The sequence below is a fragment of the Ornithodoros turicata genome, unplaced genomic scaffold (assembly GCF_037126465.1).
Source record: "Ornithodoros turicata isolate Travis unplaced genomic scaffold, ASM3712646v1 ctg00000783.1, whole genome shotgun sequence".
Taxonomy (NCBI): Eukaryota; Metazoa; Arthropoda; class Arachnida; order Ixodida; family Argasidae; genus Ornithodoros; species Ornithodoros turicata.
Genome location: NW_026999401.1, coordinates 1140972 through 1166554, shown reverse-complemented (window position 1 = coordinate 1166554; position 25583 = coordinate 1140972). Strand labels below are relative to the sequence as shown.

General features: G+C 44.6%; 2 protein-coding genes across 2 annotated transcripts; both read right to left on the bottom strand.

Moving 5' to 3' along the window:
* Positions 1-8133: 8133 nt before the first annotated feature.
* On the bottom strand, positions 8134-11082 carry LOC135374860 (zinc finger protein 701-like). Its single transcript, XM_064607786.1, has 2 exons — positions 10962-11082; positions 8134-8504 (listed from the first exon to the last, which is right to left on the bottom strand). Exons 1-2 carry the CDS (start codon positions 11080-11082, stop codon positions 8134-8136), a joined length of 492 nt encoding a protein of 163 aa, XP_064463856.1.
* Positions 11083-11315: 233 nt separating this feature from the next.
* On the bottom strand, positions 11316-22139 carry LOC135374858 (zinc finger protein 22-like). Its single transcript, XM_064607785.1, has 3 exons — positions 22092-22139; positions 20462-20720; positions 11316-11734 (listed from the first exon to the last, which is right to left on the bottom strand). The coding sequence occupies exons 1-3, from the start codon at positions 22137-22139 to the stop codon at positions 11457-11459; spliced, it is 585 nt and encodes a 194-aa protein (XP_064463855.1). The 3' UTR covers positions 11316-11456.
* Positions 22140-25583: the final 3444 nt, after the last annotated feature.

Here is a 25583-nt window from a genome sequence, read left to right as displayed (position 1 = left end):
GGGATAAAAGCTTGTGGAACATCTCAGACTATGCGTGTCCAGTCTTGTTTGCTGCCAGGATCTCGCCCCAACGGAGAAATCCGACACCCCGGTGTTGCGTAAACTTCTGTCCCAAGCTGTAGCAATACATATTACGAGTCGGCCATGTAGGGCTTGCTGAGAAATTTTGCCAGGGATGTACTAGTAATATTAATCGAGAAAAAAATTCTGACGCAGGGACAGGTGTAGAGATTCATCAGCGAAGACGATGAAGGCAACATAGGCACAGGGAATGTTGAAGTATTCAACCGTTTATCATATGATTAAAGGTAGATTATGATTAGGGCCTGACGTTTTAGGATTATACCCAATTACACCCGATATTTACCCCCAATTCAAATAAGGAAAAACAGGGTTTAACCCGATATTTCCCCGAAAACTGCTAGACCAGGGGGATCCGACGTCATCACAACTAACACAGGGCTTTGGAAACAGTGTGGTAAATGCATAAATATGCTCGTACAAACTGTCAAAACAGGGACTATGCTGCCTCTTATATGCCTGTTACATGCGTGGTCTTCAACGACTGTTGAAACCGTTGAAGCTGTTGAAAAATGCGTGTAGCACCAGCAAGTGTGCAGTGTGTCAACTTCTAAAAAGGGCATTGAGTCCAATGCTGCTTGACAGGTATTTTTCAAGGCACTGATACTCTGTGTCCACTGGTGTGTATTATGCACCGAAGAGTTACGCCCGATTCAACCACAATTGGGTTGAATCAGGTGCAGTTCAACCCGATTACACCCGAATTATTGAAGCAAAATATAACCTGATATTTACCCCCCCCCCCTCCCCGATTTTTGGTGACAGATAAAACCCGAAAAAAATCGGGCCCTAGTTATGATTAAAGGTTGAAAGTTCCACATTCCCCTGCTGTCTTTGTGTTACTTTTCACCTTTTCACTGTTGTCATGTGCCAAATGGCCCCACTTGTCTCTTAGTTAGAGGGTCATCGGATGTTACAGGTCAGTGGTGACAGTTTTCTATCACAAATTAATGCAAGATAAACTGCACGTGTACAGAGCCCAACGTAACGCCACGACCGTTCATGATGCCGAGCAGCCGAGCACTTGTAGTTTCTCTTTTTTTTTTTTTTTTTTTGCTCCGGGGTCACCACTTCGGCACCCATGTTGTAGTGCGGCATAGTGCCTTTAAATGCATTTCACTGGACGATTTGCTGCGTAAACTTTTGTCCGAATCTGCATCATTACCAACAAGCGCCTAAAGCTGAGCTAACAAAGGCCCATCCTGCGAGGGGGTGCACAGGATGGAAGTGAGGGGGGGGGGGGGGGTTCTTCGACAATCGTTTAAAGTGCTGGACCTAAAGAGAGTAATGCAAGCAAAATGTATTTGCAGCGAAATAACTATCTACTGGGTCACACTCAGACCAAAAAAGAAAAATGAAACAACAGTGAATTACTTAATTAATTAATTCAGTTGCCGGTAATATTTCACGGAGCCTGCGATGATCTGGGCTCGGATAGAAAACAGACGACACAAGGTCTGTCCTGAACATCTCAAACTCAGGAAGATGCCACTAACAACCATCTTGCACCAGTCTGCACAGATTCTGCTGTCGAATTCACCCAAGATACCCCTCAATCTGGAACTCGACAGCACACATGCTTGCTTGGAACGTCTGAGTGCCCCTGGCCAGGATGGTCGGACATCGCATCCACGACATCCCACAGAGTAGAGACCAGAAGGTAGAGTGGAAACTGCATTCTCCTGTAACGGACCAATCGGAGTATTTCACTTCTGCAAGGAACGTGCTAGCAGTTTTCTCCTGTGCACTACAACAACCTGTTTATAGTCTAATAGACGAATAGTCACAACAGTTCTCTACAACGTAGCTCCACCAGCGGAGGGTAATGTTATTGGATAACGGCATGGAAAGGACACAATAAGGTAGGGTCAGAGAAACCTGAACGACATGATGAGCTTTGGTAGCAGTCATTGGAGGCAAGGATGATATGCACTCTACTAACCAGATGATCAGTGAGTGGTCTCCCCGTATTATTGAAATAAACGGAAACTCGTCTTAGTCCATGTCTAGTTGCCCTTCCCGTGGCAAAAAGCATTAATGCTCGTCTGGCTCCACCACGAAGCGAAAACTGAAACTCACCTAAACGTACAGCACTGTCTGACAGCAGCAATGATTTGGGTTACAACTTACCGTCTGCCTTACCCACTTTTGGATTTCACGATGGAAATAACAGAAGCAGTTGTTTTCCAAAAGTGAAACATGGTCTTAAAGTTCGACGTGGGCGTTGGATGAAACGCTGGATGCTGTAGAAGCCCGTCGCAGGTATTTAAGGACAAATAAAGGATCACAGGGAGAGTTGAAGACCCCGCTTGCTTTCGCTTCTTGGGAGCGGACATGTTGGTGATGGCGATGACACGTAGGATTGCTTTCATCATAGTTTCATGGGTCTCGCTTTTGGGATGTCCCTATTTCCCTTCCTTAGGCACTCCTATATTTTCCTATCATTCATCAACTCCATTCTTCCTGCACTGCTCATCATACCCCCTTTTCTCTTCTTTCGTCCTCAGTCATTTTATCCGACCCCGACTTCGTGTTCCCTAGTCTCGGTGTTTTTACATTATGCATCATCTTCACCAGCTCGCTTGCTTCCTAGCCATTTTTTCATTGTCCTATTTCAGTCTCCCGTTTCCCTTCCCCAGTGGCCGATCCGGTTTTTTTTTTAGCGTTTTACGTTACTGTTTCCTCTCTCTATACCCAGTCCCCTCCTTGGCTACGAGTGTCAACAAACATCCTCCCCCCCAAAAATAGATAATAAGAACAAAGAAAAAGCTGGGTCTGAATCCGTTGCTGCCTCAATATTTTATTATATATACTGAAGACCCCCCCCCCCCCCAAGACAGGGGGGGAGGAGGGGACAAACACGACAAAGTCTCACTTCATTCTCAGTCTCAATAGTGCTTCTCCCCCTTTTTTCTGTGTCCCTCTTCTGGGGTTTCTTCAGTATAAGGATGTTCATTATTTCATCGAGTTCCCCCTGTCTTCCCCTGTCCATGCCACAGACACTGGTAGTCACCTGTTTCTGTTTTGGAGGTGGTCGATCTTCCTGTGTACGGTGTTCTTCGATCAGTGCGTCCTGGGCAGACTTCACTGGAGACAACTATACGGATTCAGCATGGTTGGCATTTGTCTGTATTGTTTCCATTACGGCACAACAGAAAGTCATTTCAAAATTTGCCAAAAAATGTACAAGAATTCAAAATCAGTCACACCAAAATTCTTGCACGAATCAAGACCGAGAGTTCCGAGGTCCCATATCCTGTGTGTCATCTATTGCATTTCAATAATTTCGGAAATCATTTCTAATGCCTCTGAATAATTTAGGAAACTGCACTGAAAACCCAGATGTGCAACCAACGCCACAAGAGCTGCAGACATAAACAGAACTAAAAAAATTAATGGAAATTCGACCTTGCCTCTCGTGGGACATCGGAAGCACTTACACCACGAGAGGCCATTATCTGGCACTATCGCCTGTAGAAATACACCTAGTGAAGACCTGCAAAAAAATATGTCCCAGTTGTTTTACCACATGACAAGTTCCAGTGAGGCTATGTACCACTGGAAATAAATAAGAAAACTGGACCCTGTGCCATAAGCTTGACCATCAGAAGACTGTGCTTACAGTGCACACCTCTGCACAGATGGCCTTCGGCACACATATGGGTTATCTCCCATGCAAGTCAGGGGCGGATCCAGACCCTCGGTTTGGGGGGGGGGATCGCCCCCTCCCCCCCCCCTTGGATCCGCCACTGATGCAAGTTGAGTAGTGCGATTTCATGTGAGATGGTTCTACACTAGTATATACTGTACTTGTGTGGTGCTCTTTCATGGATTCTCAAGATAGCCGCACCAGAGACATTTGAAAATAACATAACAAAAGAAACCGCTGTCACCACCCCCTTCATACATGTTTAAAACACATAGAATCAATAAGAGTACACATATAGGTATCTGACAGGGAAGATGAGTTATCGTTGATCTTTTACAATCGACCATTGGCAGGTGTCACTACGGAATAGAAAGAAAGCTAAAAAAAATGGATGGACTATGTGGTTACATATTCCAACGCATCCGTTACCTTGTAAAACATACAATGATAGGAGATATCAAAGAACATGTGAAAAAAAAAGAAAGGTATTACAAAACTGTGCAGATGTCCGAGGCTGTAACTGCTCCTAACGCTGGACGCAGAAGCTTTGTTCAAAATTTTGAATGCCATGTGTTGCGACACGTAGAAGAAGGATGCCATTTTTCTTGGTACTCTCGGGTGCTATACAGGGTGTTTTTTATATTCAACAGGTATATTTTTTGCATAAAAAAAGATTACCATACTTTCCGGACCATATGTAGTCGCACCTTTGTATAAGTTGCACCCCCCAAAAATCGTGATTAAAAAAAAAAGAAAAGAAACTCTTATACAGGTCACACCTTTGTATAAGACACACATTTTGACTCGTTGACTGTGTACTAGACCGTACTAGAGCTGCATATATTTCTTTTCCCATGTGGGCTACGTGGCCAGGTGGACAACCTGCACGACAACATACCTATGCAGCCACTGGATGATTAATTAGCTAAAATTCATCAACTAACTTTGCACTTATCTAGCATGCAAACAACATGACCTTTGACTTATCTCGGTCAGAGAGTGGTCTATATGGTCAACAGATGGTACAGTCGCTTCTCAGTGTGTTTAATAAAGACGATGTGTTTGAATAATGAGAAGCTCCAATTCTGCTATCTCGGATTTCCTCAGAAAACATCTAATTAATAAGCTAATTAATGAATTTTAGCTAATTAGTCGTCCAGTGGTTGCATACGCTGTCCTGCAAGATGTCCGCCTGCCATTTGCTAAAAACTCGGTCGAATTAAAAACACCCTGCATAATATGTGCTTGATCTAACCACACATACCAAGGATACATGACTCCGTTAACAACTTTCATATCAGGATATACTTTTCCAGGACATTGGACATACCGAATTTTCAAATGTTCTATTACAAGTCGACTGTCTCACCAGTAAACCCCGCCAGATTCAGGTACACGGTACCGTTGGCACCATTCGGAGGTAGAAAAAAAAAATATATATATATATTTTGTGTTATAATGCAACCACGTAATACTTGCGAGAAATCGGTACAACAATAATAATGCCTTCATCTACAAGGTGTTTTCTCTAACGTGTCCAGAAGTTATAGTGAAAGCGAGCGATAAAAGAAACGCAAGTATTACTTGCTATTATTAGTATTATTCCTAGCCATTTTGTCAAAGTATTACTTGTCTGCTACTTGAGTACGAAACAGGTACTGCTTCACTAACAGCAACGGTTTCTTACTCAAGTAGCACTCGTTTCTCTTTTGTCACTCGCTTTAAGTAAAATTTCTGGACACGTTAGAGCAAACACCCTGTATAATACCATCTCTAGCAAGTTATACCTCTGTCAGGGCACGTACACAGCCTTCACGGTTACAGCATTAAAAAATGGCCTTAAGTTGCGGCTAGCAACAGTAAAACACATTTTTTCCCGAATTGAATTAAATGTGCAAAATTCTGCTTATGGCGCTTGATGAGGAGGCTTGGGCAGTTTCGAAGGAATGCCGTATACTGTCTTGCGCAAATGCCGCTGCCCTTCTCAGTTTTGTCGCAAAGGCCGTATTGTTGACCGTCTGGCACGAGGTTATTGACAGTATGCATTTACGGCCGTAACTGTTAAGGCCCTAAGTGCGCCTGTCTGACAAAGGTATCACACTAGTAACATACTGCTACTCGACCTATGGTTTACCGAGCATTCATGTCCTATTTAAGGTCTGTTGTGCCTCGTTTGTGACAAAACATTTGTGGGACACTCTGTAGGTAGGACTTTGTTCGGAGCTCTCAGTAACTGGTACATAGACTAGACTGTCGTATTATGGGTAACATTTAAACCTTGTGCGTCACAATACGGATATGAACACATTCAGAGAACAGTTATTATAATATACTGTGATAATAGAAGTCAGGGTTGCATAATGGGATCACCCATTCCATTCGAATTCCATTCCGAGGAATGGAGATTTGCGATAATTCCATTCCTTTCAATTCCTCCGAATGAAAACGTATGGCCAATTCCCACTCCTGGAATGGCTTGGCAATCCCATTCCATTCCTTTAATTCCATCAATAAAAGAAGAGAGACCGGTAACCGTGCTGGGTAGCCCAGCAGTGCTATAGAGGAAAAAGCAAAAAGACAAGGTTATTTTGTCCTTGATTGTGTGGCACCCAGAGCAGTCCATCCCAATTCCATTCCACCTGGGGAAAAAATGCCTAATTCCGCTCCATTCCTAGGACAGTTTCTGCCATTCTATTCCAATTCCATTCTGGGCTCTGATAAATCTGGAATGATTCCGGAATCATTCCAACCCCAGAGTAGAAACTCCGCAACACTGGTATGGTCACTGTTCCTTTTGGTATATGTTACTGTTACATTGCTATTTTGCTGTATTACCTGTTGGCCAGGCAAATAAAACATGGTTTTAGGCGAGCTCGATTCATTGCATAGGGTGTGTGTGTCACATAGAGATTGCGATTGAATATGTAATACTAATACTCAAAAGTATTACAGAAATAGTAATGCAAAGTGCTACCATTAGCACTTATTCTGGTACCATTACACCAGCTTGCATCATTTTCTTCACACACAGTTTATCAGTGAGGGGCAAGGTACCCAAAATTGTTCTTAAAGTGGAGTGCAAAGCACGTGGCATCAGCGATACTCAAAGTATAATACAAAGTAACACATCTTAAATGTCCTTGAAGTACAAAAACACTGCTTTTATAGAAACAAAACTTGCTTCATATTTTCCTTTTTTTTGTATTTGCATTTCCAGCCGGGTACTTGAAAAGTACTTTGCAGAAAAGTACTAAAGAAGGTTGTCACCTCTGGAAGCCCATCTATGAAACAGATCACAATCTCACGTGGGATTTTCAACACCGCTGACAGCGGTCAACGAAAAATAAATGACACCACTTTCTTTCTTTAAAAAACTTTCTTTCTTTTTTTAAAATCGACCGGAACAGATGTGACCGTCCCCCTATAAAGTAGTACAAAGTACACAATAGGAAATGTACTTAAAATGTAAAAGTGCCCAGAAATTTACTTAACACAGTATAGCTTCCATGGACCTTAATAATAACACTGCAAAAAATGTGATCACGTTCCCGCGAGCGCGATTACAGCAATCCTTGAGGCCATAAGGATATCTTAATTGAACAAAATTATTGCGTTAATTTAAAGCAATAATTGTGTTCACTTAACATTCCCCCAGTGCCCACAGGGCATCCGTTATCGCTCTCGGAAATTAGAATTTTTTAGAGCACTGCACGGGCCAAATTCTTCGCCCGGGGCCCCGGTCTTCCTTTGATTTACCCGCCCATGCCCAGCCAATGCCTGGCCCTAGAAATCTATGGGCTACCAAGCCAGTCCCAGCATAGCGGGCTATAAACGTTGACCGCGGGTAACTAACAGTGGGGTACCACAGGCTCTAGCCTGACCTTGGCCCAACAATGTACGGGCCGGGCCCATAACGGTCAAACCCGGGCCCAGCCTGGGCCCATAAAAAAGAAGGCTCGGGCTTTCAGGTAAGCCCGTGCAGTACTCTATCTTCAAGAACCACCAGTTACTGTAGTGTCTACGGCGTCTATGCACGTTCAGCGTCTACGGCGGACATCACATGCATAGGGCCTGACTTTTTAGGGTTAAACCCGTATCCGCCCGATATTTACCCCCCGAACGAAATCTGTAAAATTCGGGTTTAACCCGAATCTACCCGAAAACATCCGGGTCGCGTGGCACACTCATAAGCGTGCATTAAAATAAAGTTTGATAACATTGCTAAACATTAGTTTCATGTTAAGTCAAATTTTTATTAAAAAAAAAAATCACCCGAATTCGTGACGACAGAATATGCCGTAACGGGATTTAACCCGAATACACCCGAATTTTCAAATGAAAAATATCACCCGATATTTACCCCCCGAATTTGGCAAAAAAATAAAACCCGAAAAAGTCAGGCCCTACCATGCAGCGTGGACCGCCTTGTGCCTTCGCAGATCATTTCTGTCTCGAAACACGTAACCACAGGTGGCGCACACGTGGACCTTCTCCCCCACGTGAACCGTCTTCAGGTGCCTCTCTAGGTTCTGCTTCAAGCCAAACTTCTTGGAGCACACTTCACAGACGTAAGGCTTGTCACCCGTATGCACCCTCTCGTGTTCTTTGATGTGAGCCGGCTTGTTGCTGGTGTAGTCGCAGAACCTGCACTGGTGCTTCCCGCCCTTGTGAGGGTGCTTCACCCTGCGGTGCCTTGCGAGGTATTCCTCGGAGGCAAAGACGCTCTTGCACTGAAAGCACCTGAAGGTGTCCGGGGTAAGTGCCACATGGTCGCCTGCAAAGAGAACGGCACGGGCTGCCTTTTATCACACGGTGCAAGTAGGGTTGCCACCAGGCCGGTATTATACCGGCATGGCCGGTTATTTGCGCGCTCTGCCGGTAGGAAGGTGATGCCGGCAGCCTTTTGCCGGTATTTGTGGCTCAAGACCTTTCATAAGGACCTTTACGGGGTTTTCCCTTCAACATTCCACTACAGCTTGAATAAATCTGGAACGCAGACCCAGCTCTGCAGTCACCAGTCATTTTCGTAGTTATTCATTCTTATTATTATTATCATTGTTATTTCTAGTATCAATGATACAGCCACACACAGGAACATATGTTTCCTCGTATTATTATTGTTTCAAAGCTTCAATCATATTTGTGTAATCTGTGAATGACCATCTTAGTCAAGTATAATGTATAAATTTTGATGTCGTGTTTTTTTATTTTATTTTTGTGATACATGTTGTTTCTCAATGTATCCACTCCTACAATGACGTCCAGAGGACGTTAGTAGTATCTGCAAATAAATTATCTTGAGTGAGCACGCTCTCTCTTTCTCTCTATGTGTGTGTCCCGTCCACCCATCACCCGCTCTCCCTTTTCCACAAGTTTTTCCTCCTTTCCCTCTATTCCACCTCCTCTCCCTCGGCCGGTATTTTTCACTACGAAAGGTGGCATCCCTAGGTGCAAGTGACCCAGTCGAAAATCACAAGCTGGAACTAGTGAAGGACCATGTTGGATTGGCACTGGTCCTTCCCGCCCTTGTGGAAGTGCTTGGTCCTCTGCGGTTGCACGGGGGACTCTTCTGTGGCAAACACACGTTTACACTGGAATCATCCAAAGGCATCCGATATACTATGTGTTCTTCCCCGTAGCCTGTAAGATAATGAAGCAAGGCGCTGTTTATCAGCAAGTACCGGTAGGTGCAGTCCTGGACAAAAAGGTTACGGAACACGACCGGGCACATTCCTTCCTCAGAGTGACATGTTGACAGAGAGTGGTATACTGTACAGACATGCAGACACTTGACTAGGCTACCTATAGGCACACGTTTGGAAGTTCGTACGCTCTCATCCGCTGCTGGCATGTCACTCTCTGGGAGGAATGCACAGGAGTGTGTTCCATGACAGAGGTTCCACATGTATGTGTTTTTGGGCTGGACATGACTATATTCAAACTGGTTGGAACATGTAATGATTAATTAATTAATTAATTAATACCACATTAGTTTTTTTAGCACACTCACACTGGGGCAGAAGCTGAGACCATGTCCCAAGACTCACCGTTGGAACGTCACGGTAGAGTCAGACTTTGGAGACGCTGTGTAGACAGTATGAACAGTACAGGTCCGTAAAAGTTTACGGAACCAAAGTGAAGTAAGGACCAAACTTTTTCAATGCACTATCATCTAATTTATATGGATGCTCGTTTCTTAGACAATGGATGGTCCAGGAAGGTACAAAGCACATGTTGATGCATATATTTTTGTCTCGTTATTATGTATGATGTCAGTATGGAGGGCAAGTCCCTCCCCCGCATTCTGCAGTAGGATGTTCCGTTGTACAAAGGGAGTTATGCCCACTCCTTCACAGCCACCCATAAGAACTATAAGAAGACAGGAGGTTATTTGTGGACAAGAAGAGCCTGGAAGATCCTGTATGACGTCATGAATGTTCCAAACACATCCATGGGCGATTGACCCCCGTACAAGATGTTGCGCCTTTATTAAGACATGGTGCAGTCGCTCGACAGCTCGCAAAAACAGACGTGGTACAAGTTGTCAAGCTTTGGCCTCCATGACTTGAACAGTGCGAAGCAAATGGTCACATCTGCTATGGTGGGCTCTATGTGTTGCCAACATTAAGCCAAGCTTAAACCGATTTGCAACCTAGTATACCTGCAAGCAGGCACTGATTCGGGAGTTTTTCTTTTTCAATAAAACATCATTTTAGTTGTTATTTGCTCGTTATTCGATAATATGAAGGATTCTCTTTAGGAACGATTTTAGTTGGCGACGAAAGTGTCCATATTAACGAGGCACAACCGTATAAAAGAGTTTGTGACACAGGACTGGGCTGGTAATCTTTTTTCCTGACTGAAAGGAACAGGCAAGGAAATGTGGCAAACATTGCCATACCTGGAGTAAACTTTATTTAGGACAGAGTCGTACTTCCCTTACAGGTATTTCTGGGACGGGTTCCCAAATATAGGAACACATACAGCTCACATCAGAGTTAAGTTGAATATGCCACTCCGGTATTCTGGACCCTAGTGGTGCTTAGTAGAAATAACGTCGGAGTGTGTTTTGGTCATCTATTTCCCGTTAGATGGGTGAGCTCCGTCATGAAGGAATTGTTTTCTGCTAGGCGCTGTCAGGGTGGCTCCTTTCCTGCTTCCCAGGCTGGGACGGCGTTCAAGTTAATTTTGATGCGAGCTGTACCGCAAGGGTACATGTACGCAGACATACAAATCCTGTGCAGTTTCTCCCCAGTGTCATCATCTCTGAACACCTTGTGTGCTGTGCTGGACTTAAGGGGAGCAGATGGAGCATACCACCACAAGGCCCCACCACCAAAGCCTGATTTCATAAACGATAACTTTTTTTTTGAAGCCCTCATCAAATCACTCCTGTACAGTCAGAATTATTTTCGCTACTGCAAAATAAGAATAGAAATAGCGGGAGAACACTATACACAGTGGTAATGCCCTTCCTGGAAATTTAGCAGGGGACCCATTGTGATATTAAGTTTCAATATAGGTGAATTATCTCAATATTATCTCTTTCAATATAGGTGAAGTTGAGGAAGCAATAACTGGGACGATGAGTAGCGCCACCGCTACCTTCCAAAAATGCCGCGCTGGGAAGGGGTGCCTACGACACGGTCGTTACAATCCAGTAGTCGTGGTTGTGTCAGTCTCGAAACGTGTGCCCACAGGTGGCACACGTGTGCTTCTTCCGGCCTCAGTGAACTGTCCTTGCATGGTACACGAGGTGACTTTTCTGTACAAATTTCTTACGACACACTTTGCATGCGTACGGCCTTTCGCCCGTGTGCGTCCTCTCGTGATCCTTGACGTGGTTCATCTTGCGGCTGGAGTAGTCGCAGAATCTGCACTGGTGGTTTCCTCCCTTGTGAGGGTGCTTGGCCCTGCTGTGCCTTCTGAGTGAGACCTCTGTGTCAAACTCTCTCTTACACTCCGAGCAGCTGAATGAATCTGGTACACGCTCCGTCTTCTTGGCTGTAAGAGAATATGGTGTGAGGTGTTTCCTATCAATGAATACTGGAAGGCGCCAACAGGAGGGCGAAAAAAAAACGGACAAAAAAATTGATGACCGTACATGTTCACAAGGCTGAAAGACAGCAATGACGTCCGATAAGTAGGGCCTGGAAATTTAGGGACTAAAAACGATGGAAACAGGCGGGCAATTAGGACCTAAAAACCAGGAATCGGAACCGAAAAAAAAAAACGTTATTTTCTGGCGAACCCGAACCCAACAATTTTTTTGCTTGTCCTGAACTGAACAAAAAAATAAAAAATAATTCATACGGTCACCAGTTCTTTTTTTTTTTTGATTGGGTGTTAGCGCCGCGAAGCAACAGTGGCTATGAGCGGCGTACAGATGTGGACGGATGGAGAGAGGACAGCAGGAAGGAGCGGGGGACAGGGGGATTAGTATGCGTCCTGGGCCGACTTCAGGGGGAACTGTGCCGACATTCGTCTGGAAAGTCCTCGGAAAACCCAGGGAAAACCTCAGACAGCACAGCCAGCGGTAGGATTCGAACCCACCACCTCCCAGTCTTCAGCACGACCTTGGTTACCACCAACGAGCGGACGCCTTAGCCCACTCGGCCATGCCGCTGGTGGTCACCAGTTCGGGAATTGGTTCAGAGGTGAAATAGTCATACTACTGACCGACCTTTCTTGGTTGTTTATCTATTTTTTTGTAAGGCGTCAGATGCGAGTAAAAGTTTGTGACCGTAGCCCCAGTTTTTTACCGCAGCAAAGTAGGAAGCTGACCGGGTTCTGCCTAAAAGATTAAAGCACTTCGCTTTTCGTTTTCAGCAGACGACCGCGAAAGTACAATAAGTAAAATAGCGGATAAATAATTATTGTTTGTCTTGTGTTTTCACCTGCTTTCCCGAAAGTTTTTTCTCCACCTGAAACAGTTATCTCCTTTCTCTTACAACCGTGCACGGTGAGCGTAAGCTCGCTTTCATGTAGCAGAACTACCGCCTGCGAACCGGTTAAACCGGGACCAAAAAAAGCAACGGTTCCAATCCCTATAGACGTTCCGACCGACCGCCTGACTGATTTTTTTTTTCCCCTGAGCCGAACCCGAACCGAACCGATATACCTCAACCGGTTCAGGCTGGTAATTTCGGTTCAGCGGAGCTAAACACGAACCAAACCAATATGCCTCAACCCGAACCGGACAGAAAACAATGCTGGTTCCAATCCCTGCTAAAAACACCAAAATAGGCAATAAAATGCAAAAATAGGCCTGTCAAACTGGTACACTCTTTGACTTTGTTGGTGCTTCAAAGTTCTCTACTCAGGAAAAAAAAGGCTACGGCACCATGCAAGCTTTGACTACTTGCATACGAATGCTGAGGCGGCCTAGAACCATGCGATCTACTTTTAGTTTTCTGCCCTCAACTCTATGGAAAGGCCAAGAGGCCCAATATTCTGATTAAATACACATCAACCCCATCTAGAAGACCAAAATTCTGAAGAAAACCAAATGAAAAAAAAAAGAACAAAATGTGCAAACATGCAGAAACGAAAATCAAAATGCACTATGAGCCTTAAAGGTGCACTCGCCCTTGCAACTCTAAAAAATGCTGTTATGGCATCTAAAAATGTTCAAAAGGGCTACAACTCAATAGAGTCGAAGAGAAGGCGGGCAAACCCGAAAATGTCATATTTCGGCGTTTCTAGGCATTTATAGGCGAATGCGTAAAAATCTGGGCCATACTGATAAGGCGCACGGTGACAAGAGTAATCAGTTGAAGATGCAGACAGCACATGTACAGTCAAACCTCGCTTTACAAACACCCTTCGTTTCTCAGAAAATCGTTCGTAAATCGAGGTATTCGTAAATCGAGATCCGAGGTGTGCAGTGCACAAATACCTCACAAAACCATGGGAAATTGATTTGAATAAGTTTTATTTTTGAAAATACTGCGTAATTGTGCTTTGCACCATACTTTCTGCAGGGTCTATCATGTTTAGAAGAGATGACACAAGTCTGACACTTGACTCATCCACCGGGTCCTCAAAGTACTGTATCGCGCGCGGATGAGACTGTTTCCAACGGCAAATATTACGTTTGTCACCGGCTGTCAGGACTGAACGCCTTCTCTTGGAACGGCAAGATGTTTCCATCTCGGAGACCTAGTCCAAACTCACAACCGTTCGGCTGTAAACGCCCGAATTATTCTTTCAGGAAATGGTGAATCATGTTTGTGGAACGTGGTGGTGTTGGGACATTGTATGTTTGACCTCTGCAGCATCTACTGAGGAACTTTCATTATACTCCGGTCCATTGGCCTGTCCTCTGTACATTCATAACGCTCGTTCGTATATCGAGGTCAGAATGGCTTGGCTACTTTGGGTCCGTTCCCTAATAATCCGTTCATAGTTCGGATATCGAGGGTTCGTAAAACGAGGTCAAAATGCACAGAAAAAGTTTGGTTCCCTGTGGAGCCGTTCGTAAGTTGAGGGAATTCGGATATCGAGGGTTCATAAAACGAGGTCCGACTGTATTCTCTCTTTTGCGTACCTTGTCTTGCGTGTTTTTATCGCACGCATTATCACTAGGACCCAGAATTTTAGACATTTGCCCATCAATGCCCAAGCGGTACATTTTTGGAGTTGCCCGCCTAACTGTAGAGTCTATTGAACTGTAGCCTCTTTTTTCTACATTTTTAGATGCTATAACAGCCTTTTTTTAAAGGGGCACTAAAATGCAAAAACAAGTTCACTTTAAATTCCGTTACACGCTATGTTAATGACACTTCAGCTTGTGCATCGGTGTTTTTAGTCGAACATGCACGTGCACGTGCGTGCCATGCCGTGGAGCATTCCCGGTTAAAAACATATGTTGAATTCCAAGGGCAGATTCGGAGCGCCTCCGGAGCAAGTTTTGTTGCTGCGCCGAGAGCAAGTCTGTTTCGCTTGGCAGATTAGGAACAGTTCTGGGGTCTTCCAATGGGAGCTTCGGAGCGGCATTGGAGCCAAGGTTGCTCCAGGGAGCAACCCAGACCGCTCCGCCAAAATAGGCAGATTCAACCAGAACGTCACTTGTCGCTTGTGCTTCCTATTTCCTGTCATTGTTTCGCCAACATGGCCGCCTCGCAACGCGTCTTCGCCGGGACTAGTCTTTCCCATCGTACCTTGGCGATTTTGTTTCATGAAGGAAGCGATAAGTCAGACATTACAATGGCGACGTTAGGAGATTAGAAGGACCTTGATGTAGCAAAACGTGGCGTTATAATGGAACATGAGTACCTTTCTTCTTCTTCTTCCTCCGTCTCTGGCCGCCATCCACCAACTGAGATTGGCCAGGGCTAAACTCCAAGTTGGGCGCAAGTGTTCCAGTCGCAGATTCGGATCACTTGCTCTAGGCCTGATCAAGCCGCTCCACTGCAGAGTCTGCCACTTGCTCCGACTCTGCCATTGGAATTCAACAATAGTGCTTGTTGCAAGACCGGACTGGCGTCGCTGTCCGAAGGACGAGAAGGTAAATGTTGTCGGCGAGAACTGTGGTGGGGCTACGATTCAGCGAATCGGTACCGCAAAATGCAGCAGCGCGCACCATGCTGGGCATATACGGAACACTACGATCGAACCCGTTCTAAATCCACGTGCACATGATAGGAATGCGCGCATTTCTTCTGCTGTCTCATTGGATGCCGCCAATCTTTGCCTCCTGGGTATTCTATTCGTTGCCGCCAAGGGCTGCTGTGTTGTCACTGCGGTTTTCTTCTAAACGGTAGCGTCGTGTGAACTAGTTTTGTTTGATTCGTACTATAATCGAAACACAAACTTTCGTTTGAGAGCAAGTTTTTTGGGGGCAAGCCCTTTTACCGTAGCTCTGCAAGGCAAGTGGACATTTCAGGAGGCAAAGGAATAACGACCAAGTCAATCTTTGCACAGATCAATGAACAGTCAAGTAGTATGAGTATTTATTCGCAAACCATATTTTCCATCACATATCGCCCGTGTTATACACTGTAAAAATCGTCCCGACGAGGCACTGCGCATTATCTACCAATGCGTGCTGTGCATAAGCTTTTCTTCCTGGAAGAGAGGTTCCTAAGAAGCTGCTCTGCTACCTCTGTTCTCCATCCTTGGCTCAGATTGCTTGACAGAGAGATAGGGTGACAGAAATAGGGAAATAGGGTGAAAATGGGGAACAGGGAATAGGAAATAGGGAAAACAGAGAAGCAGGGTGGACAAAATAGGGTAAAAAACTAATGACACACGGCGAGCACGAGTAGAGGAAAGAGGCGACGGGCATGGCCAGGTAGTGAAGTGGGTCCAACAAGTACAGTCAACCCTCGATTTATGAACCTTCGATTTATGAATTCCTTCGTTTTATGAACAGGAGCACGAGGAACCAAACTTTTTACATGCATTTTTCCCTCGTTTTATGAACCTCGATATCCGAATAATGAATGGAATTTCTGGGAACCAACTAGGAGTTGCCCAGCGTTTTTGCCCTCAATTTATTAACAGACCGTTCTGAGGTCAACAGAAATCTTCAAAGGTATTATTCCGTGGTCTTATGAATGACGCCGGAACGGACGAATCTTTTCCCAGGTATTGTACCCTCGGTTTTTAACCCCTCGAAATCCGAACAACAAACTGCTTTTCCGGGGACACATTAGGGTCGACCAAGTGTACAGCAGAAGGCATGGTTAAAAAATTACGAAAGCAAAATTACACAATATATTTCATTATAAACACAATCACAACTCGCATGTACTGTTTCGTCAGCTCTATAGTACTGACTTAACGGAATTTTCGATTTATGAATCCCTCGATTTATGCACGATTTTTCCGGGAACCGAGGGTGTTCATAAATCGAGGGTTGACTGTATTGGACCACTTAGAGGTGTCAGTGATCCTGAAACCATTTCAGAAGGCTAGTGAGGTTGAGAAAGAACGTGAGACAGAAGTTTACTATGAACCGAATCTGCTGATTTGCACTTGGAAGTTCAGGATATATACTGCGCCCACAATACACCTTACAAAAAAATTTAAAAAATACACTCCATGCACGGCCATGGATTACCGTGGACGCTAACGGTGACCTACAGATTAGCTTGTGTGCGCTATTAATGTCGCTCTTCCCCCCCCCCCCAATCCGGTGCGCTTTATGCACGTCTGATGCACGTTATACATACAATATTTTCCAAATTCCACAATATTCAGGGGTGCAAGTTATACAATGGAAAATACGGTATTTTATTTAACGAGGTACTGCGTCCATTTTGTTTCGAAACATGTGCCCACACGTGCAGCACGCATATTTCTTTTGACCCTTGCGAACAGATTTTGAGTGCCTGTACAATTTGCGCCTTTCTGCGAATCCTCTACAGCACATAACGCTGTACGCTTTCTTTCCTGTATGCAGGTAACGGTAACCGGAATAGATCGCACCCTGTCGAATACGTACCATATTGAATATGCGAAAGAGAAAGGAAAATGATTTACGGTAATATGAGCTCGGGTGCACACAAATTATTACAATCCTTCACTGCATCATTTCCAGAAATAAATCTGAACAAAAAGAACTGGGGAACTAAAACTAAGATAAGTATTTAAAGAGATTGAAACATTTGAATGATTTATTTTACTAAAGAACAAGCTTTCAGAAGGAGTCCACCCTTCATCATGTGCGATGCACTGAACACTTGGTCGAGATATTTATGCTAATGCGACGAAGAAGGTGGTGAGGAGGAAATACAGATTCTTATTAGAGAGGGCTGAGATGGTGGAAAAGAAAATACGAAAGAAGGCAACGTACTGTAGGAATGTTTTCGGAGACAAATACCACCGAGAGGTGTCAGGTGAACGAAAAGGATAAGGAATAATTAATTAATAACAATAAAACTAGAATAAATTATCAAACTGGAGCATACAAGAAAATAGTATGGTACAAAGCAAAGTAAAGATCGAGGAGTTACCCGTCAAAAAGAACTCGCTGCAGAGTTATAAGTAACCGTGCGAAAAACGTAGCTAAGTTAATAACGAAGTTCTTGAGCACGAAATGTAACTCGCAGTTACGGAGTTACTTAAAAAAAAGAAGGAGTTACTTCCAAGTTACTTCGTACACAAAATAGCACTACACAGGTGCTGCACGTGTGAGCAGTTGAGTTCGACCTTGAGCTGCCCTGGGAGAAGTGAAACACGCTCAGATCGTCTTCGTTTATGTCCAACAATTCAAATGCTTTGCATCTTGGTCCCTGACGGTGCACAATTGTTCAATAGCAGCGGTCTTACTTCCCGAATAGAATGCTGTCACTCATTGAATCCCTATCCCTATTGTGACCAGAATGGATCTCAGAATATGTACAAATAGAGGTACAGTTGCCGTCCGATTTTTCGAACCCGGCGGGGATCGCGCTGAAGTCCGGAAAATCGCACAGGCCGAAAAAAAAGAGGAAAAAAAAACAATTTTGCTTCAAAATAAACTTTACCAAGCACTAATGGGCAGGAAATGTTTGTCTATGCTTTCCCACTGTAGCTTCCAGCTCTGCCACATCAGCCAGGTCCCCCAAACTCACCTCGGAAAAGCGTGCAACGAAGAAGGCCGCCACTAGATACCCCACTGTTGCCGTTCCGGATCACTACAGCCCGCTAAGTTTAGCGGCAAAATGTTTTTGTTGTTTCTGCGAATGAATCTAGTCTTGATATGTCCAAATAAAACGTGTATAACAACTTTCTGTGTCGTGTTTCACTTTCTGGTCCCGTTTTTAAACGTGTTGAGCGATCGGAAGGATCTAGTGCACGGCTGCGTGCATCACATAGCGTACATGTCGTACCAGGCGCCGCCAGTGGGCGCCGCAGGCGCAGTCGTCCATTTCTTCTTCGGTGACTTGGCGTAGCTGGAATTGTGCTTCAACTGGATCTTTAGCGCGCTACAATCAAACGCAAGCCAACGTCTGGTAACAATGGGGTATCTAAGGGCGGCCTCCGGCATTGCACGCATCGGGATAGGAACAAATACATGGGAAAATGGCGACCTTGGGGGACCTGACATCAGCTTCTATTTCTCGAAGCCGGCTTCAAAGCCGGCTCGAAGGCGGCTCCGAAGTCAGCTTCACCTGCTGCATGTGTGCTTCAGGTGAAGCCCGCTTTACAGCGCTGTCGCACGGCTCGCTTGCCAAAGATGTAGACGCAAAAGTGTTACAACAGACCTCTTCTACTCAGAGGAAATAAAAATGAACAATCTTTTTTTTTTTTCAATATTTTAGTTGGTTCATTTCTTTTGATGCGAATTTTAGAACGATATATCAATATTTTCAGTCACTCCCCAAGCAACAAACAAAGGTTGGGCCAAGCTTGGCAATAGTTAGGCTGGCCTACCTGGCTGTGCTTGATACATCATCGTCCAACAAGCTTGTTTCTTGATAAGGATCTGTACCTTGGCCAATGATTTGCCAAGCATTGGCCTGCCTACGTTGTGCCAAGCTTGTGCCAAGATACAGACCAAAGCCTTCCCGCGGCGTCACTCATTGTCATACTCACTTGTCTTGCGTTGTAAAGTAATGATGTATCATTATTTGTTTGTTTTGCTAGTAATTTCCCACAACCACAAGTGAGCACGATGTTTCAAAATGCAAAAAAAAAGAAGAAAAAAATAATCGGTTTTTAAAAGTATAAAAAAAGCTCGTACGATTCCCGAGACCACAATACGACCAACCGCACAACAGCATGTGTTTCCTGAGGAAAAACAGATACTATGCATAGCTTGTCTCGCGAGCTTCCACAAATTCGAGAGACCTGTTCGTGTGTGTGTCAAAATGAATGGTGAGGCGTGTCTAAGTTTAATTTGGCGCGTACCCAAACTACACTGAAATGATGAATTTCTTGTCGTATTAACTCGCCATGAAGGTAACGCTTCTGTTTCTTACTACTTCAGTTTCGAGAAATTCCCTCGGTCCATCGAAAGTCGAACTGTATGCAGCGCTAGACCATTCTACATTTTCCTCTCCCCCAGGCGAGATTGATCAAAGCGTTGGCAAGTGCTTGGCCAACGAGCTCGTTTCTTGATATAGATCTGTACCCTGGCCAACGGCTTTCCAATCCTCGCTCTGCTTATCGCTATGCAACGTTGCGCCAACGTTGGATGGCCGAAAGAGTCGTTGGCAAACTGTCACCCAACCTTTTGCCAGCCCAAGCGGCCATTGCCTGCTTGGGTCCAAGTAGAGAAATTCGCTGGTTGGGCAAACAGAGTCCGAAATATAGAGCGAATGGGGCTGCATGGTGTCTGAAATTTTGGACGTTCTTATACATCAACTCTATGGGACCCGCTCAACTCCGCGAACGAGTCCAAATAACCGAGCATGTCCGAAAAATCGGTCGGCGACTGAATATCACGTCTCGTCAGTCAATGAACCTTTGACTAGGAGTATTTATTTATTTTCCGAGGTACAAGGTACAGCCACAAAAAAGATACCAAACTCCAAAAGGGAGCGACACCGCGAAGCGGTGTTCGTGGCGTTAGGAAGCAGAAGACACCCGTAAAAAAAAAAAAAAAAAAGAGGTTCAGGAATTCTCACTTCACGTGCAACCTCTCGTGTCTGATCTTGTTGCACAAGTCTCGAAACGTTAACCCACAGGTGGCGCACACGTGCTTCTTGACGCGTTCGTGAACTGTTCTCGAATGTCTCGCCAGGTGGCTGAGCTGCGCGAATTCCCTGGAACACACCTTACACGCGTACGGTCGCTCACCCGTGTGCCTCCTCTCGTGCTTCTGGATGTTGTACGTCTTGTCGCTGGAGTAGTCGCAGAACCTGCACCGGTGCTTTCCCCCCTTGTGAAGGTGCTTGGCCTGCAGGTGCCTTGCGAGCGTCTCCTCCGTGGTGAACACGCTGGCGCACTGGGAGCAGCCGAAGGAGTCTGGCACACGCTCCGTCTTGCTCACTGTAAGAGGACGGTTGCGAGACGTTTTCCTATCAGTGGATACTGGAAGCCGCCACCAGGGGTCAAACTAGGGTTGCCACCTTTCGTACTGAAAAACACCGGCTGAGGGAGAGGAGGTGGAATAGAGGGAAAGGCTCGCGGGAAAGGGAAGTGGGCGAGGGGCAGAAAAGGAGCTCAAGACAATACAAGGAAACGTGTTCCTGTGTGTAATAATAATAATAATAATGTGTAACTAATGAAACAACTGGTGACTGCGCGGAGTTGGGTCTGTGCTCCAGATTTATTCAAGCTGTAGTGGAATGTTGACAGGAAAAGCCCGCCCTATGAAAGGTTTTGAGACACAAATACTGGCAAAAGGCTGCCGGTATCACCTTCCTACCGGCAACCGGCAGAGCGAGCAAATAATCGGCCGGGCCGGTATAATACCGGCCTGGTGGCAACCCTAGATCAAACAGGCAAAACAATGAAAGATAGAAGTCGCTGAAAAGGTTAGCCTGCAGTGCACATCTTCTGGATCACCGGTCCAGGGCTCGACCAACTGAGCTGAGCTAACGCACCTCCCCAGCGACTTCCAAGGGTGTGTCATCTGAAGGGACAAACCAGCCACTCTCTCTCTCACTCACCCTCCTTTCGCTCTTACATTTTTGCTGACTCACACACACATTCATACGACGGGATCGACGCAGGCGGCACTGTTGAACATCGCCGCATGAATGTGTGTATGAGCAAAAACGTAAGAGTGAAAGGAGGGTGAGTGAGTGAGAGAGAGTGGCTGGTTTGTCCCTTCAGATGACGCACCCTTGGAAGTCGCTGGGGAGGTGTGTTAGCTTAGCTCAATTGGTGGAGCCCTGGACCGGTAATCCAGAAGATGTGGGTTTGAGTCCTACAACTGGCTAACTTTTTCAACCTTTCGTCGTTAATTTCTTAGGCAATTTGAGGCCTTGTATGTATTTGTCCTTCTATGTTGTTCCAGCCACAGAACATCAGTTCTCTCAGGCAAAACAATTCATGATGTCCACAAAAACAACAACAACAACAAAAAAGCAGTGCAGTAGAACCTCTTTACAGTAAACTGGCTGGGACTTGTGGATGACTTTACTACAGCAGGGATTTTACTACATATATCAGGTGTAGCTTCAAAAGAATCCTAAATGGAGCAGGACAAGTCATTCAGATTCATTACACTGCTGCATACAAATCTGTAGCATTAGAAAAATGCCATTATTCTTCACCAAAACAGATACTGTAGATTGCATAATGGGACATTTTGTTGGTGATTTGGCTTATGCGTCAGTCCCTCCACTGTCCACTGGCAGATGATGGCCAACATCATCTTTCTCTCTCTCTTCTCGAAATTCTGTAAATTCTCTCACCTTTCTCTTTTTGTTACTTTGCATTAAACATATCCCCCCCCGCCCACTAATCACGTCAACATCACCTTCTGAAGCAGCGTCAACGCTTTGCGTTTTCTGACACAGTCCGCCATGTCCCAAACTTCACGTCACAAACACACACACAGAAAAAGAGAAGACACATGTCACGTCGCCAAATCGAGAACTGGGAAACAAGTCCTCGGAGTGCAAAATCGGGCAGAAACTACGAAGCTACCTTGCCTATGTCGCTACCCAGTGATGGCCACTAACGACTTCTACAGTCTACTACTACAGTCTTCTAACTATAACTACTAACTACTTCGCGATGGAGTAGTTTAACTAGTAGTTCAACTACTTTTCAGGGGAGGTAGTTAAAACTACTTCTTTAACTACTGCAATGTAGTTTAACTACATCTCTAACTACTTAACGTTGTCCATCAACACCAATCGCATTCTATAGCGTTCTTGGACACCTAAATATGGATCACGAGCAGCGATAAAAGTGAAGATTTAGTACACATGCGCGGCACAATTACTCTGCACCTCCGTTCTCATCAAACAAGTAGCTCGAGGTAAAAGTCGGAAGCACAATCGTGCCGTAAAGCTTGCGGCAAAATCGGAAGTAGTTGGCGCCTGCAGTAACCTAACTACCGTAGTTAACTACTCGAAATAGTAGTTTAACTAGTAGTTGCACACTACATTTCTGCAAGTAGTTGATGACTACTTTTTAACTACAATCAGATAGTTTAACTAGTAGTTTAACTACATGTGGTTAACTACTGGCCATCATTGCCGCTACCTGCTATGCACTTCCGCCTCACATTCAGTTGATGGACACCCTATTGGCTGTTCCATTTTCAGTTAATCACAGTGTTGCACACACACACACAAAAAGAAAAGAAAAAGAAAGCATCCGGCGCCATCTGCATGACAAGATAGCAGGATCCGACATACGGAAGCTCACATTCTGTGCGCCTGTCCTTTACTATAAGCGGTACCCTACAATTTTTCTGTTTACTATATCAGAAAAATAAACCATTGGGTCTATAAGAATTCATTCGGGACTCCGGTTTACTTTCACTACAAGCGTGGGGTTACTATAACGAGGTTCTACTGTAACTGATAAGGCACACAGTGAGAGAGACGATCAGGCGAAGATGCAGACACCACATATCCGTACGGAACCCACTAAAAGTACGGCTCAGTTTCATACGTTGTAGTCAATGGATCCAATACGCAAAGTCCCACATTCCCAGTTTGAACTTTTTTTTGTAACTGTTTGATTTTTTTTAAAACAGATTTTTTTCAGGCCACCGCGGACGGTGGCACTAGGGTCGCTCACTAAGCCAGAAGTCCCACAACCCTCTGGCGAGTACGTCACCAGTCAGAATTTTTTATCACTTTAGTTTAAATTACCTGTCCAAAAACACTTGTTTTCGATAATCATGAACTTGACTTTCTGACAATTTTCTGCCACACTGTAAACGTAGCCAAAGAGTAGCAAAGTAGCCAGCCAAAACATCTAGGAGCTGCAAGGACAAAAAAGTAGCCATCTTGGCGGAAAGTAGCCAAAGTCGGCAACACTGACGGTAGTGGACATCTGTTAATGGCACACGGTGACAGGAGCAACCGGATGAAGATATAGACACTACCTGCAGCGCTTTTTTAAAAAAAATTCTTTACACATTTTTTATTAGAAGCTACGAGAGTCGGAGAGTGTCAGTTGCGAGTGTCAGTGCTTGCAGTTGAGTTACACAGCCAGGTGGACAATTATAAGATTGCCTAAAACTAATGCCCAAGACTAATTACCTAAAAATCATTAATTAACTCTTTAATTAGGGGATTTTGGGAAAGAGAGAGAGAGCAGAATGAAAGACGACCACTCGTTGAAAGCCACTGCATCTTGAAAAGTCCCCATAGTGCGCTTGCGTCGAAATATCTTGCTTGCTATAATTTGCTACGAATTATTCATTTTATTTTTGTATTTTTATTTGTTTTTATTTTGAATTTTTATTTGTGTACTTTTATTAATTTTTATTTTGTTCACTTTTATTTTGGATTTTTATTTGTTTATTTTTATTTTGGATATCTTATTTTGCTTTTGGATTGGATTTTTGCTACGAGTATTTTGCTACGCAAATGAGCCGACACCACGCTGATCGGGAGCGCAGGGAGTACAGCGCTGGGAGTGGCGGAGATGATTGGAGCAAGCGTTGATCTGCTGGCCAGATCAACTGCTCCGCAGTGCAGAGAAGCCTCCATCAGTGAGGCTCCTCCATTCCTGAGGAGCCCGGTTTTCGATTTCCGCTCATCTGCATAACAAAATTCGGTGATGGATATTTCACGGCTTGTGCTAATTTCGAGATTTTAGAATGGCCCTCAACGACGGCTGTTTCCTATTCAGCTATCTCGCTTTTGCACAAAATTCCCTAATTAAGGAGTTAATTAATGAATTTTGGGTAATTGCTTCGAGAGGTCGTCGGCGTGGCGGTGTAACTCAACTGCAAAAACGACTTCTATGCCGCTCTCTTGGCTTTTTCATTTAAAAATCTGTAAAAGAATAAAAATAAACAAAAACACCCTGTATCTTGTGTCTGTTTTATACTATGTCATGTTTCCTGTTTTAACACCACAAGTATTATCACTGGCACAATCGCAGAATGGGCACTGGAGCTTGGAGGGTGCTTGGCCTTGCGATTAGCCAATGGCGAGTACATTTTTGGAGCGGAAGCACTCGAACGTATATGTTCTGTCTTGTTGCCTGTAAGAGAGCAGTGTATGATGGTTATCAAATAGCACCAGTAGTAAAGGTTGAGGAGGCACAAAATGGACTAAGTAATCATTTACAAATCACATAAAACACAGTGGATATCCGACATCTCAGTTCAACATTGCGCCCCCAGACCCCATGTATAATGATAAAGCTGTTATAATGGGTGTTATCTCTTACCTGTTTTACCAGCTTCATCAATATGAACAATTACCAAGGAGCATTTTAAATGACGAGGCACTTAAACAAGGTACATAGACAAACAGTAAAAAAATCAAGGTGTTTTAAATGACAGAGGGAGATAAATTACTGGACATTAACAACTACGATGTCACTCGAATTATGAGGCATGCTCAAAGTATGTACTGGGGTCGCAGTGCAGGGTTGCAGAAGGAATGTGAGAGCGTCGAGACGACCCAGGTCTACTACGCAGTGAATCCTTCTGATCGAACTTGTAACTCTCGGACAACCAGTACTCCATCCACGATAGACATCGTAAAAGTAGACCTCTACCCAAGAAACATCACTGCGCCATAGCCATGACATTGGTAGACATAGTGAAAGAGAAACAATGCAGTCAGAGAACGCTGCCGTTTTGCTAATCCGTACTCCTTCACAAATTATCACGAGTCGCTCCTCTGTGTCAACGATGCACACCAGGGTTGCCGAGTTGCCACTCCGGAGTTGGAATGATTTAGCAGAGCCCGTAATGAAATTGGAACGGAATGTCGGAAACTATCCTGGGAATGGAATGGGAATGGAATTAGACATTTTTCGCAGGTGGAAT